We start from the raw sequence: 21,376 nt of genomic DNA, 5'->3' as shown, positions 1-21,376 counted from the left end.
CTGGACTGGGATTTATCGACCTAACCCATCTGGAAAGTTTTGGGTAGCAAATTAATTTATTTTCGTTCGGAAAAAAAAATTAACGTCGTGTTTGGGGATAAAATTACGCTGTTCCCATATCCGAATTGGGAATCTCTCCATCTAATTTAAACCGGAGAGGACGAAGTTGTGGAAGGGAAGTAACGCATCTGCTGGAGGGAGGCGGGGTGGGTGATGGGACGGGCGAAGTACAGTAGCGTTTAGGAGACTGTCGCGTCCCCTCCTGGAGGGAGGCCTCCCTCTTTTCCCCCCGCACCCCACCCCCGCTACGGCTGGGTCCTTCTACCGCACCCCCCCAACTTCTAGTTGCCAGAATGGAAAATTCACCGAGTCCAGCCTAGTCCAGGTCAACAAACTTTTATTGCCATTTCTGGCTCCCCCAGCCCCAGCAAGATCCCTGCTTACACTGAGCTCTGCTGCAGAGGAATGGCGGTGGTGGGCGGGTGTTAACTTCTCTTTCTCTGCACACTGCCAATGTTTAAAAAGAAAATCCACTTACTGGGCAGGGAGGGCCATACAGGGTGGGATTCAAGGGCGCCTATGGCTCAGTCCCACCTCTGCTGGCTGCAGAATATAGACTATGGTTCCAAACATTTTTTAAGGGAAAGGAGAAGAGATGAATTTGGTTGCTGTTGTACCCCTTGCCCTTGCTGCCACGTTTCCATGGAAATGAGGGAGGGGCAGGATGTAGCTCACTCTGACTACCTGGGAGGGTGGCAGGACAGGCAGTTAGTAAACACATCGCCTTCCACTCCTACCCAATGCAGACTGCTGTCCCCAGTCGACCCCCAGGCTCACTGCCTGCTCCACCCCGGTCCCTTCTGGAGCTGGTATCATGCCAACTGGACTCCAGGCAGGGCTTGCTGGCAACAGTAAGAATCTAAGTATGTTGGTCAAGCTCAGTAGCAGCCCTAGTAGGGCCGTCAGTTGTCATGGCTCGGTGAAAAGCCCAGTGCCCCCACAACTCTGTGTAACTGCTGTTGCTCAAGCATCTGTCTCAGACAAAACAAAAACATAAACCCAAATGATTGAGGTTAGAGAGAATACAAAATAACAATGCTGAGAGCTGGGATGAGGAGAGGAGGCACATCCTTCTCAGACTACAGCCACCTGTGCACCCTGCCTTCTGCTGCCTGGAGTTTGCTTCCTCCCGCTGGGCTGTGGTTTGCAGGGCTGGAATCCAATCTCCCGCTAGGTGCCGGCAGCTGTAACCACTGCCGTCGGTTGATGAGGCTCGCCTGCTGCCCTACAGAGGAGGTGTAGGACGGATCTTCAGTACCATGGGTCCGCCCGGTGCTGCTGATTGTAGAGCTGTAGTTTGATCTGATCTTTGATCTGACTCACGAGGATCATGGACAGCAGGATTCCCACCAGCTGGAAAAGGTAAGAAGGAACTGGGACCTCAGCCGTGAGGTCTGGCCTTGTTTTCTCTGACAGTCTTCCCAGTGCAGTCAGCACCTGCCCTTCAGCAGTGTTAGTGCCTGAGTCCCAGGTGCCCTCCCCCAAACTAAAGAAGTCTTTACAGAATTGTGGAACCGCAGTTTTACAAGGTAAGTTACCTGGGGGATGGCCAGGCCCAGTGCCACACCACCAAGTACGAAGAGGTTGCTATGTATCCAATTGACCAATCTGTCAATACAGCCGTTGGTGTAGATGACTTTACTAGCTTCCAGGTAGTCAAGGGCCTGCATACCTTGGCCACACATGGTGTTGATCACTGCCTGGGGAGAGAGTTCAAAAGCCAAGTGGGACTCCCATTCCTAAAACTTTTTCTCTGGGGCCCTAGCTGATGGGCCTCCCACCCTTCCTAAACTCCTAAATTGTTAGAGAATATATGTGGAGGATGCTAGGTTGGAAGTTGCTAAATGCAGACTTCCCTTCCTCTGGCGGTCTGAGTTCAGTTCTCCTTGCTTTAGAGACCTGGGCCTTCTGGGCCGCCAAGTGGGCTATAGAAGTGAAAGATTGACAAAGCCATCAGACTGGAGTGAAGAAAAACATCTGACCGTTCTTCTGCAGAACTGACTGGCTGAGCTGGGGATGGAGATTCCCGATGGCAGCTGCTCTAATCAGAAAGTAACTCAGATCACTGTGGGAGGAAATGAGGCGGGACGTGTGCTCACCTGGTTGGGGGTAGGCAAGCAACAGGAGTAAGGCACAGAACAGCGCTCACGGCTGGGGTTGTCTTCTGAACAGTTGAAATACATGTTCAGGGACCAGTCCTTGTAGGAAATCCCTCCACAGCAGCTGAACTGCAACAGAGCCCATCACAGGGGTTAAAAATCCCCCACCCCTTACACTGAGGTGACACAGGGAACTCTCAAAGCAACCAGAAGTCTATGGCAAGCTTCTACTTGTAAGTTCAAGTTGTGTTTAAACACAGCCTTGAAACTTTGAACTCAAGCTTTTCAGTGACCTTCACCTGAAGAAGTTATCTTTTCTTAATTTCTATTACTTTATATGTTTTTTATAACTTCTTGTGTATATATTTTGTTTTACACACTCAACTATAAGCTCCTTGAGGGCAGTTTCTGGTTTTGCACTCTTGCATAGCATTTGCTGTTTAGTTGCTAAGTTGTGTCCGACTCTTTGTGACCCCATGGACTGCAGCCCACCAGGCTCATCCATCCATGGGATTTTCCAGGCAAGAATACTAGAGTGGGTTGCCATTTCCTTCTTCAGGGGATCTTCCCGACCCAGGGATCGAACCCATGTCTCCTGCATTGGCAGGCGGATTCTTTACTACTGAGTCACCAGGGAAGCATAGAGCCTGGCAAAAGGATATGTTCCCAAAATACTGGCTGAAATAATTAAAGGATCAGTGCTACAAACATTTGTCTTAATGTAGAGAAAGCACAGGAGGGGACTTTTCAATGTTGTGGACCCATAATTACACCATGAAAGCAAATAGGATCCAAGTTAAGGGTGTTACACCAAGTGAAGGGGAACTCAGCACTGGTCTCAAAAGCACTTTTGTTTCAAATATAATTTCTGACTCACAGCAGCAGTATTCACAAGAGCCAAAATACAGAAGTGACCCAAAGTGTGCACCAAAAGACAAATGGATTAACAAAATGTGATATATACATATGATGGAATATTATTCAGCCTTATAAAGGAAATTTTGGCACAACCCACAACATAGATGAATGCTGAAGACATGCTAAGCGAAACAAGCCAGTCACAAAAGGACAAACAGTATTCATTGAGACAGAATTTCACAGAGACAGAAAATAGAATGGTGGTTTTTAGGAGGAGTGGGGCATTGGAGAGTTAGTGTTTAATGGGTATGGAGTTTCAGTTTGGGAGGAAAGTTTTGGAGATGGATAGTGATGGTGGCTATACAACAGTGTGAATGTACTTAGTGCTACAGATCTGTACACTTAAAGTGGTAAATTTGATATTATGTATATTTTACCACAATTTTAAAAATGTAACTAATTGGTGATATTAAAAAAAAGCTGCCAGATCCCCATGAGTAACCACTTATAATGGTTTCTTTTATATCCTTCCATATTCCTTTTGTAAATATGAGTGCATATTCTTTCCTCTTTTACACAATTGGTAAATTACTATATATACTGTTCTGTGCCAGTAAAATTACTTTTAAAGCTATATGTGGCTTTTTTCCCAAACCCTTTCCCAGAATCCATTACCTATCAGGTAATGAAAAAGCCCACAGACCTTGAGGGTGAGTTGTCTCTTGGGATAGCATTAACGTTTACCCGTAGCTTCCCAGACCACTAGATGACCACCCCCCTCCTCAACCCGTACCTCCTTCTGGCCAAAATCTATGAGGTTCTGAAGGTCCAAGTCATCTCGGTAGTGCACGATGGCATTATTGATAATCTCACTCACTTTGCCCCGCACCTGCCAGGAACATGAGGAGGGAATCAGAACACAGGACTAGCCCCTAACCTGCTTCCCTGCAGAAACAGCAATAGACGGTGCTCATCTTTCTTTCTTTAAGTCAACCTTGAAGTCAGAACCAAGTCCTAGCAGGGAAGAGGGCCAGTTCCGAAGCCCATGCATCCCTGGGCTCCCTGGTACCTGTGGGCAAGAAAAATGCTGATCTGCTGTTGCCATGTCTCAGAGCCACATTTCAAGATAAGCCAATATTTATCTATTTCTGAGTACTATTACACAAAATACTTGACTGATGTAAAGCAGTGAAACTAGTTTGTGTGTGTTGAGGGGGTGGATTGTTTTTTAGTAGAAAGGACTTACTGAGCTAAGACACTGACCTCTAGTGGACATAAGAGAATTGCATCTCTTTCAGTTCAGTTCAGTCGCTCAGTCGTGTCCAACTCTTTGCGATCTCATGGACCACAGCACGCCAGGCCTCCCTGTCCATCACCAGCTCCCAGAGTTTACCCAAACTCATGTCCATTAAGTCGGTGATGCCATCCAACCATCTTATCCTTTGTTGTCCCCTTCTCCTCCTGCCCTCAATCTTTCCCAGCATCAGGGTCTTTTCAAATGAGTCAGCTCTTCACATCAGGTGGCCAAAGTATTGGAGTTTCAGCTTCAACATCATTCCTTCCAATGAACACCCAGGACTGATCTCCTTTAGGATGGACTGGTTGGATCTCCTTGAAGTCCAAGGGACCCTCAAAAGTCTTCTCCAATGTTTTTGAGTACAGATCTTTACTCTGTATCATTTTTAGGATTTTACTAGAACACTCTGAATTGACTCAGTGGCTCTCAATTTCATAGTTTAAGCATGCTGTCTTCCTTCCTGCTTCATTACTTTTCTCAAAATTTCTTATCCATAGTCCTATACTTGCCCCTGGCAATCATCTGCCCTTTTGGAAAGAAATTCTGGTTTTTAATTAAAAGGGCTGCCACTGAATGGCAGACCACTTCCAGATATGGTGAGAGCTGTTCAAAGTCTTGTTTACTTCCCCCATTTCTTACGTTTGTTTATCCCAATAAATAATTTTTTAAAGAAATAAAAGGCTCTTCATGTTGTCTGTGACCCACTTGATAACTGAATTTTACTCAATCATTTGCCATTAAAGTTTGCAGACTATTTTAACTTTGGGTTCATAGAATTTATTTCCCTGTTGGCCTCTCAGACTGTCAGAGGAAAACACCTTACAATCTTGAAATCCTCTTTAAATATGGTGACTTTAAAGGGCATCCATTCATCCCTAAGGACAGTCTTTCAAAGGCTAATGCTCCTCAGGGGAAGGACCACTGTGGTTAATTAGTCAGGCTGAGCACAGGCAGGAACCTTCCCTTCCTTCCTCTGGTTCACATCTGAGTAGGCCTGTGACTCCGAGTTACCTTGTCTGAGAAGACGAAGCCCAGGACGCCAGCTGCCAGCTGTAGCAGGAACACGATGGTGAGACAGAGAGAGAACTGTGGGAGAGCATGGCAAGAGGAGGCAGTCTGTTACTGCGCTGGGCAGGGGTTTCCCAGGGCCACAGGGACGCCTGGGGGCCACAGGCCACTTCTCCCGGACACCCCCCACCCCACAGGCCACTTCTCCCGGACACCCCCACCCCACACCCCAGCTGCCTCTGGGACGCTGTCCTGGGGGTGCTCGCCCTTGCTGGGTTACCTGGGCTGAGCTCCACAGGGAGGAGTGGCCAGCACAGACCAGGGGTCAGCAAGGGACAAAACAAACTGAAAGGTTTCAGGAAGAAGCACAGGGAGGAAGGGCCCGGGCCTTCCCAGGGGGTCGCCCCTGACCACTCACCGTCTGCAGGAGGCAGATGTTCTCGCGGAGAGATCCGATGCAGCCGCAGAAGGTGAGCAGGAACATGAGGATGCCCACCACGATCAGCAGGATGGCCGGGTCCACAGCCAGGCAGGCCAGCGCCGCCTCTGGGGGGGGGGGGGGCTCTCAGTCTGAGCTGGTGCCCACTGAGCAGGGTGCCAGGGGTGGGGTGGGGTGCCCCCAGAACTATCCTCCTCCCCTGGTGGGGGACTCTCCAGTGTGGCTAGGTAAAGGTTACAGGGAGCAGTACTGCTCTCCCACAGGGAGAACACCAAGGGCCCAGAACAGTCTGTGGCCTTTAATTTGAGGAACTAACAAAGTAAGAGCCTTTATTCCCAGGCTTGAGAGAGGAGGAACCACTTTCGCCCCAGAAAAGAATTAGAATGGCATTAGGCTTGCTGGCTTTTGCACATTCTGTTTCCTGGAGACTTCGTGTAGAGGAATAGGAATGGAGGTTGAGTTTCTCTGGAACATAGTGAAGGGAGGGCTGAAGCCTCTGGTTAGTCTTTGCACCCAGAAGCCTACCTTCTTCCCTAGATATGCCCTAAGCCTAAATTGCAGGCAGATCTCAGAAGATTCGTGGGAGCTTGGGGAAATCCAGGAGAACTGGCTTGGGTGGCCAGCAGAGTAAGCCACCAGGATTTGGCTAGAGGGTGGCTGCCCCCTATAGCTCCATAGCTGTGGAGGAGGGCTGAAGGGCCAGGGCTGAAAGAGGCAGAGGAGAAAGGGGCAGCCGAGAGTCATGGGGAGATGGACAGGAACTGTAGCTCACCTGCATGCTTCATCAGCCGAGCGTAGACGCCCACAGCCACCATCACCATGGAAATCACCTGTGGAGACAGGGAAGGAGCCACACTCTGAGGTTTAGGAAGCCAGGGAGCCCTGAGAGCCATGAGTAACCTTGGAGGACAGGAGGATGACGACTCTTCCTGGACCAGAAATGAGCATCTTTTTCCTCCCCAGTGATACTGTTGATAGAATCCAGCAGGGCATTACCTCCATGAAAAGCCTGTATCAGGATGATCACATATAACTCTCACAACAGAGTTATCTGGTGAGGCAGCTATTCTCCCCATCTTACAGATGAGGAAGTTAAGGCAATGCAAGGTTAATACAGAACAGCAGTTAGGAACATGGGCTTCAGAGTGAGGTGAATCTGAGCCCACTCTGGACAACTCTCTGAACTTCAGTTTCTGTATCTGGGAATTTGTTTTTTGATGTCATTGTTCTTTTTGGCTGTGTTGGGTCTTTGTTGCTGTGTGGGCTTTTCTCTAGCTGCAGTGAGTGGAGGCTACTCTTTGTTGTGGTGCTCGGGCTTCTCACTGCAGTGGCTTTTCTGTTGCACAGCACAGGCTCTAGGCGCACAGGCTCAGTAGTTGCAGCTCTCAGGCTCTAGAGCGAAGGCTAAGTAGTTGTGGCATATAGGCTTAGTTGCCCCAAAGCATGTGGAATATTCCTGGACCAGGGATCAAACCCATGTCCTCTACATTGGCAGGTGGATTCTTAACCACTGGACCATCAGGGAAGTCCCTGAAGATGGGAATTTAAAACAACTATATCTAATAAGATTACTGTGAAGATGAAATAAAAGAATTTAACTTGCCCAGGGTCACATAGAAACTGTGAAGTTCTGAATTTGAATCCAGCTACTTCAAAGGGAAGGTCTTCAAGCTGAAGCAGGCCTGAGTAGATGCTCCCAGATCTCTAACCCTCTTGGAGGTCAATGTGGTGTCAAATGTAAGAATGAAAGTGCAACCAGAATGAAAGAATGCTTGCACATGAATGCGTTGGTGTAAAATAGCAGAACTACCTTACAAAGGAAACTTTATAAAGTCTGATTCCAGGGTGTGGAAACAGAGAAGTTTAGACCTTTCAAACTTCCTGGCTTCTCTCTGAAAAAACAAACTCATCAAAGACCACCAGGGCTCCCTAAAGGGGCCTTCTCTGTGCCCTTGCCGCAGGCTTCCAGGAGTGCAGGGTGATCCCGTGTGCACACCCTTCCTTTGTGCCCAGTTCCCAAGCTGGTGCTAAGTAGCAGCTGGCTGTCACCATGGCAATAGCTGGGGCCACGCTCTGGCTGGAGGGAGTTCTCAGCAGGAACTTGACCAGTTCAGTGGGGAATGACAGGGCTGGTTGGACTCCGCTGTCCTACAAGACAGAGACCAGTTGGGAATAAACATCTTGGGGCTTTGGTGGGAGAAGGGAATTGAGCCCCTATTGCAGGACAACAGGTCAGACTAGTCCTCAGGAGAGAGAGATTTTCTTTAGCGAACTCTACCAGCTAGTGCATTCAGCAGGAAATGGGAAAACCTTGTCTAAAACCATGTCTTTTAGGACCCTTCTCCTTGGTCCCCAGTCGTTTGACATCACCTCTGCCTCGGGGCCCCACGCGTTATGTGCTGGCCCTCACACTGTGTGTCCAGGAGCGAGGGAGCTGCTTGCAGAGAGCTGTGGGAGGGGCTGGAGGTGCCAGCTGGCTTCTTGTCCCACAGCACAGCCAGGCTCAGGGAGCAAGGGGCAGTGGGTGGGAGGTGAGGAAAACCCACAACAGAGATCCCAGTCATCCCGCCAGCCCAGAGACATAAGCCCTTTGCCAGAGCGATCAGACATCTCTGTCTGCCCTTTAAAACTCACCACAGCCAATTCTGGTTCTGAACATCACTTTACTGAGTCATTTAAAAATATGTATCTGCTCTTTATTTAAACAGGCTCCTCGCTGTTTCTTCACATGTTAAATTTTCACATGTATAACTTTTCACAGACAGTCTCTGATTAAATCCCCACACAGCTAAAATAAGAAAGGGAAAGTAAAGAGATGCCATGTGTCCCAGGGTAAGTTCATTCCATGGGTGGGCTTGTAATTATAGCAGCTGTTCTGTCTCTATCTGCGGTAGGTAGAACAGTGTCCCCCCCAGAGATATCCTGTCTTAATTCCCAGAACCCGTGAAAACGTTACCTTACATGGCCGGTGGGGCTGTGTAAATGTGATTTGCGTAAGGACCTTATGATGGGGAGATTATCCCAGTTGGCCCAATATAATCACAAGGGACCTTATAAGAAGGAGGCAAGAGGGTCAGAGTAGAGGAGGAGATGTGTATGAGAACAGAAGCAGGGCCTGAAGTGTGTGCTGTAAGCTGAGGACCATGAACAGCCTCTACAAGCTGGAGAAGGCAAGGAACTAGATTCTTCCTTAAAGCCTCCAGAGAGAATCATGCTTGCTGACGTCTTGATTTCAGCTCAATGAGACCTGTTTTGGACTTCTGACCTCCAGAACTATAAGAAAACTAATTTGTGTTATATTAAACCATTCAGTTTGTGGCAATTTGTTAACAACAGTAATAGGAAACAAATACACTCTCCAAATCCAATTCATCAGCTGTTATGTAGGAGATACTCTGAAGACTGCAAAGATGAGCAAGATGTGGTCCCTGCCCTTAAGGAGACACATCTGTTATGTGGGAGGGGGCAAGAGCGTCTACAGCCTAAGGCAGTGCTTTTTGATGTTGGCTGCCATTAAAATGGGGGGGCCTGTAGAGGAGAACTTCGAAATTCCTGATGCCTAGGCTACACCCCAAACCAAGTATGTCAGAATCTCTGGCATTGGAACCCAGGTCACAGTGTTCCTGAATGCATTCCAAGTGATTCCAACATGCAGCCAAGTTCAAGACCCACCAGCCTCAAGCACACTCACCAGGGATCTAGAGCAGCAGGTGCTGGTTATGTGAAAAATAAAGTTAAGACATTAATATGATCATGAATATTTAATATCATTAATGATCCTGCTTACTTGGAAGCTCACTAGCTACCTCTGAAATTCTGCATTTCTGTCATTGATCTGCTCCTTTATCCTGGAGTCACAGCTTGCTCTTTCACGCTTCTATTCCCGACCACATCTCCCACCCTGAATTCCTCAGAGCTGCTGCCATTCCAAAGTGAGTACTGCTGTTATTAGCTTAGCATTTGAGAGCTGAATAGAAACTTAGGAATGAGCCTGACCACTCACTTTTTTTTTTAATAGATGAGGCCAAAAGAGCAAAGTGATATTTGACCAAGTGCACATGGGTGCAGTGACAACATCTGGACTAAACCTCATTTCCAATCTCAGTTGGGGACCGTCTACACCATATCAGTCTTTGCTGCAGAATCCTTGTGACATCCCACAATATCACCAGTGACCTCCTTTCATGATGAGAACGGAGATAAAGACACTTCTCTTCCTAGAATAGCTTTTCATATTCTGGCTAGAATGAAGCCTCACTGGAAACTTTCAAACGCTAGACACAGTTTTTAAAATAGCTGAGTCCAGCCAAAGGCATGTTCCTGAAGAGTTGTCCATCAAATTATATAAAATAATTTGCCCGCACCAGTACCTTTATCCTTATGTAAGGTGAGTCACCACCTTATAATGAAAATAGCCATCCGCTGGGCTCCTTGGAGAAATGGCTGATCCTAGGACTGGGGCAGGAAATAGGTAAGTCTGGAGCATCTTGTGGTGCCAGAAGGTAAGGAAACGCTCAAAAATAAAAAAACAAAACCCCACATTGGTGTGGCCATGCCAAAGAGATATCAAGAGAGTATGGAATTGTTACCCCAAATATAAATATCCATGAGTCTATACTGATATAAATGACTTAATAAATGGGAGAGCAAAGACAAATCTCTCACACAGAATTCCAAATATTTTACGGAGGTACTGCAGTGTCTGGAGAAGGTCATGGCAACCCACTCCAGTATCCTTGCCTGGGAAATCCCATGGACAGAGGAGCCTGGCGGGCTGCAGTCCACGGGGCCACACAGTCAGATATGACTGAGCGACTACCACTCGCTGCAGTGTCAGGGAGGTGGGACACAATTCCCCACTTCCAAGTGTGGGCTGCACACAGTAACTTCTTTCCGAAGAGAACAGACTGCAAAAGGGTGGGGAAAAGACTGACTTTACAGTGGAGAAGCCTGGCTCCCTCAGCCAGGTGATCGACGTCAACATCCGCACAGGTCATTGATATGTGAGATTATGTGAAATGGCACTTCCCTTCTGTGGTCTTTCTTCCCCAAACCCATAACCCCAGTATAATTATAAGAAAACATCAGGCAAGTTCCAATAGAGGGACAAGATGATCAGTACTCTTCCAAACTGTCAAAGGCTTCAAAAACAAGGAAATTCTGAGACACTGCCACAGCCAACAAAAACCTAAGGAGACATAACAACTAAATGAAATTTGGTATCCTGGATGGGATCCTAGAACACAAAAAGGGCATTAAGTAAAAACTAAGGGAAGCTGAATAAAGCATGGAACTTAATGTAATAAATGTTTCAGGTTGGCTGAAAAGTTCATTCCAGATTTTTCCTGTGCGTGCTCAATTGTGTCTGACTCTTTGAGACCAACCCCATGGACTGTAGCTGACCAGGTTCCTCTGTCCATGGAATTTTCTAGGCAAGAACACTGGAATGGGTTGTCATTTCCTACTCCAGGAGATCTTCCTGACCCAGGGATCGAACCTGTGTCTCTTGAGTCTCCTGTGTTGGCAGGCAGATTCTTTACCACTGTGCCACCTGGGAAGCAGCATCATACTCATGTAAGATGTTAATAAACAAGAGACACTGGATGTGGGGTATATGGGAACTCTCTGTACCATCTTCTCAAAGTTCCTGAAAAACTAACACTGTTCTAAAAAATGAAATCTATTTTTTAAAAAAAGTCACCCTCAATTTGTTAGTCGTGTAAATCCACAGTTTGTAATATCATATTTTCTTAAACTGGGATTCACTTGCCTACAGTTTTACAACTTTTATCAGGGTGTTTTCTCCTTACACCAAAAAATGGCAGTAGAATTTAAAAATGTTCAGGTGACAGGACACTGAGAAGCTACAGTGCTCTCTTGGTATACCGAATGCAATCTTGACATATTAGATTCTTTTTGAAGCTTTAATATGGTACTACTGCTATCTACTTTATATTCATATTTAACTTTGCCCAATTATCCCAATAATGTCCTTTATAACTGCATTCCCCCCCTTTTTTCCTGATTCAGCTTCCAGTCAACAATCATGTAGTTAGTGATCCATGCATCAAGTCTCCTTTAGCTTGGAACAGTTTCACAGGTTTTTTTCTTTTCTTTGTATTTGGTTTCTCAAAACACTGACTTTAAAAAAATTGCGGTAAAGTACATACACCACGAAATTAACCATTTTAAAGGGTGCAGTTCAGTGGCCATAAGTACATTCATATTGCTGGGCAACCACCACCATTATCAGGCTCCAGGACAGTTTCTTCACCCCAAATACAATTCCTGTACCCATTAAATGGTCACTCCCAACTCCCTCCACTCCTCCAACCCTTGGCAACCACAGACCTGATGTCTCTATGGTTTTGCCTATTCTGCACATTTTCTATAAATGGAATCATATAATATGTGGCTCTTGGTGTCAATCTTCTAACCTTTCCAAGGTTCATCAGTGTTGTAGCATGTATCAGGACTTCATTACCTTTTAAGGCCTAGTAATATCCCACTGGATGGATAGAACCCAATTGGTTTTTCCATTCATCTGCTGATGGACATGTGGATTGTTTCCACCTTTGGGCTACTGTGAATAGTGTTGCCATGAATATCCATCTACAAGTTTTTGTCTGAGTACTTCCTGTTTGCTGTCTCTTGGGTATAGACCCTGGAGTGGAATTGCCAGGTCGTAGGGTAATTCTATATTTAATTTTTTGAGGTGCTACCAAGCTTTTTCCACAGTAGCTGCACCATTTCACATTCCCACCCGCAATGTATGGGATTCCAATTTTTCCACATCATTGCCAATGCATGTTCTGATATTTTTCCTTTTGATACTGACTTTTTTTTTTTTTTTTTTTCATAAGTCCAGGCCAGTGGTTTGGCTTAACATCCCTCAGTTTGGATGTTGGATTGTTTCTTCCCAATCTGATCCAGATGATGTATTTTTGACAGGAGTATTAACATAGATAATGTGTCCTTCTCAATATGTCACGAGAGGAAACGACATACTAATTTCTACCCTAGAAATAAGGAACAATTTTACTAACAGATGATTTGATTGTTAGCCACATGTCTCAGCGTCTCATAAAATAGTATGGCAATACTCTAAATAGTTTCCTAGTTTTCCAGAAGGCTTGCTGCTAACGTGTCCTCTTCCCTGTGCCCTTGACGGCAGATAAGCAGCTGTGGTCTTGGAGAGAAGATGGGAGATAACTGAAAACAGAGAAAAGTCACTCCATTATTTGACCTTATTTTCCCCCCTGTAAATCAGGAAAAGACAGTCATGAACTGATGTTTGTGAGGAAAACCCTTATTCCAGCCCCTGGCACACTAATTCACAGCCATCAGCACCAAGTGGGAAGGGCCCCCAGGTAAGGTCCTGGACAAGAGAGCTACTGGCTCGAATGTCCATAATTACAGGCAGATTAGCTCTTGAGTCTGTTTCCATTGGATTAAAACCAATGCAATGTGAAAAGCTCTGAGAAGTGGACCTGGGGAAGGTCCTCGGACAACAGTGGAATCTCTGTTCCTATGATATATAGGAAACATCTCTGTAAACTTTAAAATATAACAACACCATTAATCATCATCACCTTCTGGCTAACAGCAGGAATGTGAGCAGGGGCATCTGAGGCTGAAGGAAGTCAGGTTTAAGGTTGGCCCTGGCCTAGGCTGAGTCCCCACACACCTGTCACTTGTCAGGAGGAGCACTCATCCTAGCTCTCCAAGTCCTTCCCCAATAGGTGACCTTGACGAGCCAATCCTAACAACGATGGTAATAGCTACCTTTCTTCGAGGGCTAAAGGGCCAGGCACTGGACTAAGTGCTGTATACACACTATGACCACAAGCCCAAGAGGGTGGTAGGATCTCCAGTTTATAGAATTGATGTTGGGAGAATTTACTCAGTTAGTGAGTGGCTAAAGTGGGACTGGAAGGTATGTCCATATGGCTCCAGAGCCTCATGACCTTGGTCACATGGCTGCCTCCCGCTTTGCCTCACAGCAGCTCCAGGGCGTGTGCGTTCACTTCAGGGCCTCGTGTGAGGTGGGAAGGAGCTGCCTGCAGTTGTCTTGCGTGAGCAGCTGGTAATCTCCGAACGGCGGGGCTCAGGCCGGGGAAGTAAAATAGCATCAGGAGGGCCCTATAGGACCCAGAGGGAAGTGCCGGAGCCATGCCTGAAAGGGGCCAATGGGGCATCACCACTAGGGCCCACCAGCCCCCGAGAGGAAGCCTGGCCTGTCCACCTTCCACATTCTAAAGTCCAATCTAGGGGCTTCCCTGGTGGTCCAGTGGTTAAGACTTTGCCTTCCAATGCAAGGGGCGTGGGTTCAATCCCTGGTCAGGGAGCTAAGATCCCACATGTCTCATGGCCAAAAAACCAAAACATAAAACAGATATTATAATGTAACAAATTCAGTAAAGACTTTTATTAGTAAAAAATGGCCCACATAAAATCTTGAAAAAATTTTTAAAAATTAAAATAGAAAGCCTAGTCTGCATGAACTGGGTGGATCTGTCTCACCTTTTCTTTGGAATGAATCTTTCCCCCTCTTTTCTTGATGGTGGCAGTGGGAGACAGCTGGGAGTAGAGTGATTCCCTGCATGGGGCTCAAACCACTGTCCCCTCCACCCACTGCCAGAAGGATGTTGGGAGGGAGGGGTCTGCACCTCCCACTTCTCAGTCCTTTCTGTCCTTATTTCTGGATGAAATAAAAAAAATCATAGCTTGTGAGCCCTAAAGCAGGGCCCCCTCTCTCACTACCTGGGATCTGCACACACCAGTCCTTCAGCAGCCATCCTGGCACCACTGTTCTGGGATTTCTAAGGTGGAAACTCTGCATGTGGGACTGACTGTTTGGCTCTCTCCCGCTGGATAGGATGGAATTGTCCAGCTGGAGTGGAGTCCCTAGGGCTCTTTCCTCGGCTGGAGTGGAGTCCACAGAGCTCTTTCCTCTCCAACGTCTGGGCCAACTCTTTAGCTCCTTTTAGGCCACGGCTGGTTTTGGTTTTCCAAGGTTATAAACGAGGAAGGGAAGTTCACAAGGGCTCATAGTGGTATAAACACTCAGACTCACAGCCTGGAGTCGCCAGCCTGACACATAGCTTGCTACCGAAACTCTAAGAGATGCTTCTCTTTTATCCTTTTTAAAAGCTGCTTGAAGTCTATGATTTTCTACTTGGTACAAGGCAAACAGAGCTATTTAGGGAGTTAAGAAGGCATGTGTGTGACCTGACAACAAAGAGTGTGGTTCTGTCTTCATTCTTGGTGGTGGTGGTGTTGTTTTATAAAAAATAATGTGATAATTTGTTTATTGCAGCCTGCCTAGTCTATAGGGAAAGGAGGGAAAATATGGGGGAGGAAATGGGCTCTATCTCCTAACATGTGTAGGTAGTTGTGTGTGTGTGTGTGTGTTTGTGTGCCCACGCTTGCATGGTGGTAAAGGTGGGGGTGGCATGGGCAGGAAGGGACCCGGGCACTCAGGAGGGGCTTTTGCCAGGCTCAATGCCTGATCATTTCCTTGTGGCTTCTGAGCCAGACTACAACAGATAGTGCTGAAGGTGGTTTGGGGGGAGCATTCTGAATCCCCTAGGGATTCCAATACAGTGGAAGTAGGCGGGAAGGTGAATTTCTTGAAGGAGATACCTCATCAGAACCCTGGATCAGCCCAGGGAAGACCTGGATGGGTCCATGTGTGCTATGGGCAGTAATCAGGCATGGCCCTGAGGGAGATGATGGAGGGCATGGCTGCCATTTTTTCTAACCCGGCTTGAGGGAAGGGTGCCAGACCCACTGCAGAAGAGAACACAGGATGCAACCCCAATTAAGAATTAAGGATGCTTGAGGACTTAAGGTTGTGCTGCATCCTGACAGACTAGTGTCCATAAGAAGGGAGGAAGGGCATCCTGATTCCACCCCATAGGCTCTGATCCCTCGTTCACCACTCAATAAACATTCAATAAGTACCCACTCTCTGCCAAACATAGCTTGGGCGCTGAGAATCCAGAAGTAAATAAGCCAGTCTCTACCCTCAGGAGCCTAGAGGGGAAGACATAAAGAAATGCATAATTGGGGCACAGGTTAAAAAAAAAAAGATCTGACGATCAAAACATGCACAAGGTGCCGGGGCAGGGGGAGTCCTGAGGCATCGCCTCTAAGGAAGGCTCAGCTGAGACACAGAGGCAGGAGAGCTGAGCTTCTAGGCTTTGCCTGACTCAGAAGTTACGCCAACTGCTGCCCTGGGTGGGAAAAGGATCAGCAAGGAGGGAGATGGTTGCTGTGGGCAGCAATGAAAATGCTCCTGCCAACGTATGCCCAAGCTGACAAAGCGTGGTGTATCAGCCCACTGTCTTCCCTTTGCACGGACAGACAGAAGGTTGTGTTCAGTCATGTCCAACTCTTTGTGACCCTATGGACTGTAGCCCACCAGGCTCCTCTGTCCATGGGATTCTCCAGGCAAGAATACTGGAGTGGGTTGCCATTTCCTTCTCCAGGGGATCTTCCTGACCCAGAGATCAAACCAGGGTCTCCTATATTGCAAGCAGTCTCCTGCACCGCAGGCGGATTCTTTACCAACTGAGCCACTAGAAAAGCCCTCATTCCCTCTGCACAGAGCTGTCTAATACAAGGAGGTAAGGAAAGTCAGCTACTTCTTAACGGAAAGACTAAACTATAACTTCTGTGATCCTGGGGCAATTCTCCAAGCCATGGAATCCTAACAATCAGTAACCCAGTTGCACAATTCTGGGAAGAAAACTAGAACTCCTAGGCAAAAGAGGAATTGAGATTTGAAGCATGAACAGAAGGAACAGGTCTTGGTCCCATAGGAGCCAGGAGCCTTCTGAGTCAGACTCCAAATGCCCCAAGGGTCAGGGCTCCTAGAGAAGTAGCACGGCTAACCACTGCCACCACGGTCACCACTATCACCACTGCATGTGAGTCCAGGCGATGCCTTCCCAATGTGACCCAGGCACAGATGCAAACACCATCCATCCACACCTCCCCGGCGCCTGGCCAGAACATACACTCTCCCTGGAATAGGAGTTGGCTGACAATCCCAACCATGGGTGCCTCCTGAGTAGGAAAGGGGAATTTGATTAAGATGGTTGCTGCTAAGTCACTTCAGTCGTGTCCAACTCTGTGCGACCCCACAGACGGCAGCCCATCAGGCTCCCCCGTCCCTGGGATTCTCCAGGTAAGAACACTGGAATGGGTTGCCATTTCCTTCTCCAATGCATGAAAGTGAAAAGTGAAAGGGAAGTCGCTCAGTCGTGTCTGACTCTTAGCGACCCCATGAACTGCAGCCCACCAGGCTCCTCTGTCCATGGGATTTGCCAGGCAAGAGTACTGGAGTTAGGATGCCATTGCCTTCTCCGATTAAGATGGTGGAGAAACCTAAAGAAAGAAATCACCATAATCAGTCCCTAAAGGGGGATGGGAAGAAAAATGACCCCTGATCTGGGGAAACAGCTCTTCATCTCCCACTGACCATATGTGGGATTAACTCTATGAGTCCAGACCTGGGGGAGAAGTGGCATTCAGTAATGCCAAAAAAATACTGTCCCCTGCAAAGGTCGATGTCCCAAGGGTCCCAGGACACAAGAAAGGTGCATCCTTAGAGCTAGCCCCAGGTCTTGAAGAAAGAAAACAGTCCCCAGAGTGACATTCCTCTTTAAATAGTTCACAGAGGCAGAAAAAAATTTCTCCTTTAGAGGAGAAAGCTTAAGGACAGAGACACACATATATTGGCTTGGGGTCACACAGTAAGTTGGTGCCAAAAAGAAATTGGGCCTCTTGTCCTTCGGTGTGCTATTTCTAGTGCCTCTGACTTTTTATGAGTCTCAAATAGGGCCAAGAAGGGGGGCTTCTCTAATTTGGGATGCTTCCAGCTTGGTTAGCCAGGTCCTCTGACCTTGAATGAAGCATTGGAACCAAGAAAAACGGGTCTATGGAGCCAAACTCTCTCCCTTTCTGTGACCTCCCAAAGTCACTTATCTGGTAAAAGGGATAGAGTGGGGGAAGTCCAGGAAAATGACCGTGAAGGCAAGTGTAACAGATGCACCCAGCTGTTGTTGCTAGGGTGCACAGATAAGAGTGAAGCGCCGAAGGCTGCAACGGAGTTGCATGCAAAGTCATGATTGACAGAGGAAGTTAGAACAAGGACCTGAGTTCCCTGGGATGCTAGTGCTGGCTCTAAAGATGGCGTGTCATTGGCCTGGCATACTCAGTGGGCATGTAAGAGGGTTCTCTGGAATTTGCCCTTAGGTGTGGGGCTTCCCCTTAGGACATCCCCCAGCCTGACAGAGTGGTGGTGAGATTTTCTTCCCTAGCCACCAACTGAAACTGGCGTTGACTAGTTAACTACCAATACTGCTAACACCCCAGTGACAGCAGCAACCAAGGACTTCCCCTGTGGTTCAGTAGAGAAATCACCAGGTCAAGCCCACTAACCCCCTTTTTGACATAGGATAAAAGAACATCTCTATGGTTTGGCTTTCTTATATATAAAATGCAGAGCTCTAGACAAGATGTCTTCTAGTTGTTTTTTTTGCCAGTTGCCGAACTGAGAATTTGTTAGGAGTTCAAACTTCGTTTTTCCCAGTACAATGGCTGAGAGTGAGCTGTCATCGCCACCCTCTGGGATTTCTCTCATTTTTCCCAACAGGCTGGCACTTATGTACTTTGTGTCTGTTCACACCATGGCCCCCGTGAAACCTTTCCAGCAACTGGCTTAGCTGCCTAGTCTGCTCCTTCTCCTAGGAAACGTAGACTCCTCCCTCCTGCAAGTCTGAACTTTAGGTCTCAAGCAGAGGTGGGCAAGTGTAATGGACTCCTAGAGCAGCAGCAGCTCTGGTGTCGTTGGTGCTGGAAGAGAAACTGGGGAATGTGACGGGGGTGGAGATGGATCTCCCCATGTTCTCAAACCCAGAGAGGCTCAGGGACTCTCGAGACATGAAACAGGACTGAGCTAGCATTTCATCATCTGGCCCAGCTGCATTCTCAGCTCCAGCAGAGAATTTCCAGCATCCTTGATCATGCTGGGTTTGATTTTTATGGAGGAGGAGACTGAGGCCCACAGAGGTGAACATATTGCCCAGGTTATTCAAGTCAACAATTGAAGGCAGACTGGGGGTGGGAATCGAGGCAGCCCCAGACCGACATTTTCTACTTTTTCAGTTCCAATCAGAAGATTCTGAAAGGACCCCTGGACTTGCCCCGGTCTTAAAGAAGCGAAATAATATCAAACTCCAGAGGATGGAGCCTGGTCCTGAGAAAGGTGGGCAAAGTTTGGGAGAGTTCTAGGAAAAACACCCACACCTGGAGGCCATTCCTGTCCTTTCTCAGCCTTTGGAGGGAAGAGGAGGAGGGAGGGCGGCAGAGGCCTGCAAAAGGAAGAGACGAAAGCCCCTGAACCCATTCTCTCTGAGGGAAGGGAGAGGAAAGGTCTGGGTTCCCCGCTTCCTCTTTTTTTCTTTGCCAGCAGGGCCTCCCAGCCCCCAGGCCTGAAAAATCCCCCAATCGTGAATGTATTAAGCGTCTGCTTGGGCCAACAGGAAAACCCGCTCCTCCCGCTCAAATCCACCTTTTTAGCCTGACACAGACCCTCATACGAAGCCCAGAGAATACCCATAAAGCTTTACCGAATCTCTTGCATTCCCTCCACCCCAACACCCTCTGCAGTCAAGGCGCCACGGGGATGTCCCTGCCTAGGATAAATTACCCCAAAGTGCGATTTTTCCAGAAAACTAGACTGTGCCGCTCACCACGTTCGCCTTGAACCGGGCATCCGGGAACGACCCCTCCTCAGCGCTGGCAGCCCACTCAACCCTCCAGGGAGTGCCCTGCAGCCCAGATGCCCCTATAACCCCAAGACTCACCCAGAAGAGCATGTTGAAGAAGAAGAGCAGGTATTTCACCAGCGGGCTGACGAAGGAGAAGTCCTCCCCATAGGCGGCCGGCGCCCCGGGTCTCCGGGCCATGGTCCAGCCGCCGCTGCCCCCGGGGGCCTATCTCCACACGGCGGCCGGCCCACCTGCGCGCTCCGCGCCGGGAGGCATGAGCTGCACCACCGCCGGAGCCTAAGCGGCGGGGGAACTGCGCCGCGGCGGGAGGTGCCCGCGCCGTGCGTCCGGGAGAAGCGCGGGCAAGGGAACGGCGCCGCCACTGGAGCCGCCGGGAGTCGCGGGAGCTGCGGCTGGCAGCGTGAGCGGCGGAGACTTCGCTGCGGCCGGAGGACCAGCCTGGCGCGCCGGGCTCCCAGGAAACCGGGCCCGCCCCCGACCGCCCATTGGCTCGTCTGCCGAAGCCTGACTTCTCATTGGTCGATCTCTGATGTCACTAAGTATCCAACCATCCCTCTTTTCCGAGAGGCGGGGGAGACACCTGTTCAGTGAGGGACAACTTGTTAAAGGGTCAGCAGTTCCGCCTCCTCCCCCGAGTTGGAAAGCATCCAGGCTTCAGCTACTCAAGGGAAAAAAGATGAGAAGGAATGCACACTGTCATCACACACCCACGTCCTCTACCCAGTTGCTGTGCATATATGCAAACACACATACATTAAAATCAACAAGTACATACACCATGTTAAGCAATGCGTTGAAAGCCGTAGGAATACAAGAGAGTAGAAGAAATCCACCCCCTACCCCGGGGTAGGGGGCTGATGACAATAAAATCAGAGAGACAAAACTAACCTACACATGACAATTAAGACTGTTTAAGAGGAGCTGCTATCCTGTTTAATAACTATATATTTTAAATGCTTATTTCACAAAACACTATAATCCAATAGTGGAAATTTGGAAACATCACCAACAATCCTGCCATCCTAATTCATTACTCTTTCAATTCCCATCTCACTATTTAAGTCTAGATCCTAGAGCAGACATCGTTTTTAACACACTGATCTGACACATACCAGTACAATACAGGTGACAGACCCTGGGCTGGCTATCTAATGCACACGTGAATGCTGTCGACTGAACATTTGAATCGATTTTATCCCCAGATTCATATGCTGAAATCCTAACCCCTATGATTATAGCGTTAGGAAATGGAGACTTTGGGAGGTGCTTAGGTCATAAGAATGGAGCCTTTCAGTTCAGTTCAGTTCAGTCGCTCAGTCATGTCCGACTCTTTGCCACCCCATGAACTGCAGCATGCCAGGCCTCCCTGTCCACCACCAACTCCCAGAGTTCACTCAGACTCACGTCCATCGAGTCGGTGATGCCATCCAGCCATCTCATCCTCTGTCATCCCCTTCTCCTCCTGCCCCCAATCCCTCCCAGCATCAGGGTCTTTTCCAATGAGTCAACTCTTCACATGAGGTGGCCAAAGTACTGGAGTTTCAGCTTTAGCATCATTCCTTCCAAAGAAATCCCAGGGCTGATCTCCTTCAGAATGGACTGGTTGGATCTCCTTGCAGTCCAAGGGACTCTCAAGAGTCTTCTCCAACACCACAGTTCAAAAGCATCAATTCTTCAGCACTCAGCTTTCTTCACAGTCCACCTCTCACATCCATACATGACCATTGGAAAAACCATAGCCTTGACTAGACGGACCTTTGTTGGCAAAGTAATGTGTCTGCTTTTGAATATGCTATCTAGGTTGGTCATAACT

The 21,376-nt window shown here is 48.0% G+C and overlaps 1 protein-coding gene across 1 annotated transcript; it reads right to left on the bottom strand.

Moving 5' to 3' along the window:
• Nucleotides 1-380: 380 nt before the first annotated feature.
• On the bottom strand, nucleotides 381-19,882 carry TSPAN33 (tetraspanin 33). The gene is made up of 8 exons (XM_006074372.4): nucleotides 19,639-19,882; nucleotides 6,534-6,591; nucleotides 5,741-5,868; nucleotides 5,326-5,400; nucleotides 3,811-3,906; nucleotides 2,160-2,288; nucleotides 1,599-1,760; nucleotides 381-1,413 (listed from the first exon to the last, which is right to left on the bottom strand). The coding sequence occupies exons 1-8, from the start codon at nucleotides 19,738-19,740 to the stop codon at nucleotides 1,312-1,314; spliced, it is 852 nt and encodes a 283-aa protein (XP_006074434.1). The 5' UTR covers nucleotides 19,741-19,882; the 3' UTR covers nucleotides 381-1,311.
• Between the last annotated feature and the right edge of the window lie 1,494 nt (nucleotides 19,883-21,376).

This window comes from Bubalus bubalis, chromosome 8, assembly GCF_019923935.1.
Source record: "Bubalus bubalis isolate 160015118507 breed Murrah chromosome 8, NDDB_SH_1, whole genome shotgun sequence".
Lineage (NCBI taxonomy): Eukaryota > Metazoa > Chordata > Mammalia > Artiodactyla > Bovidae > Bubalus > Bubalus bubalis.
This window is presented reverse-complemented; position numbering and strand designations above follow the sequence as displayed.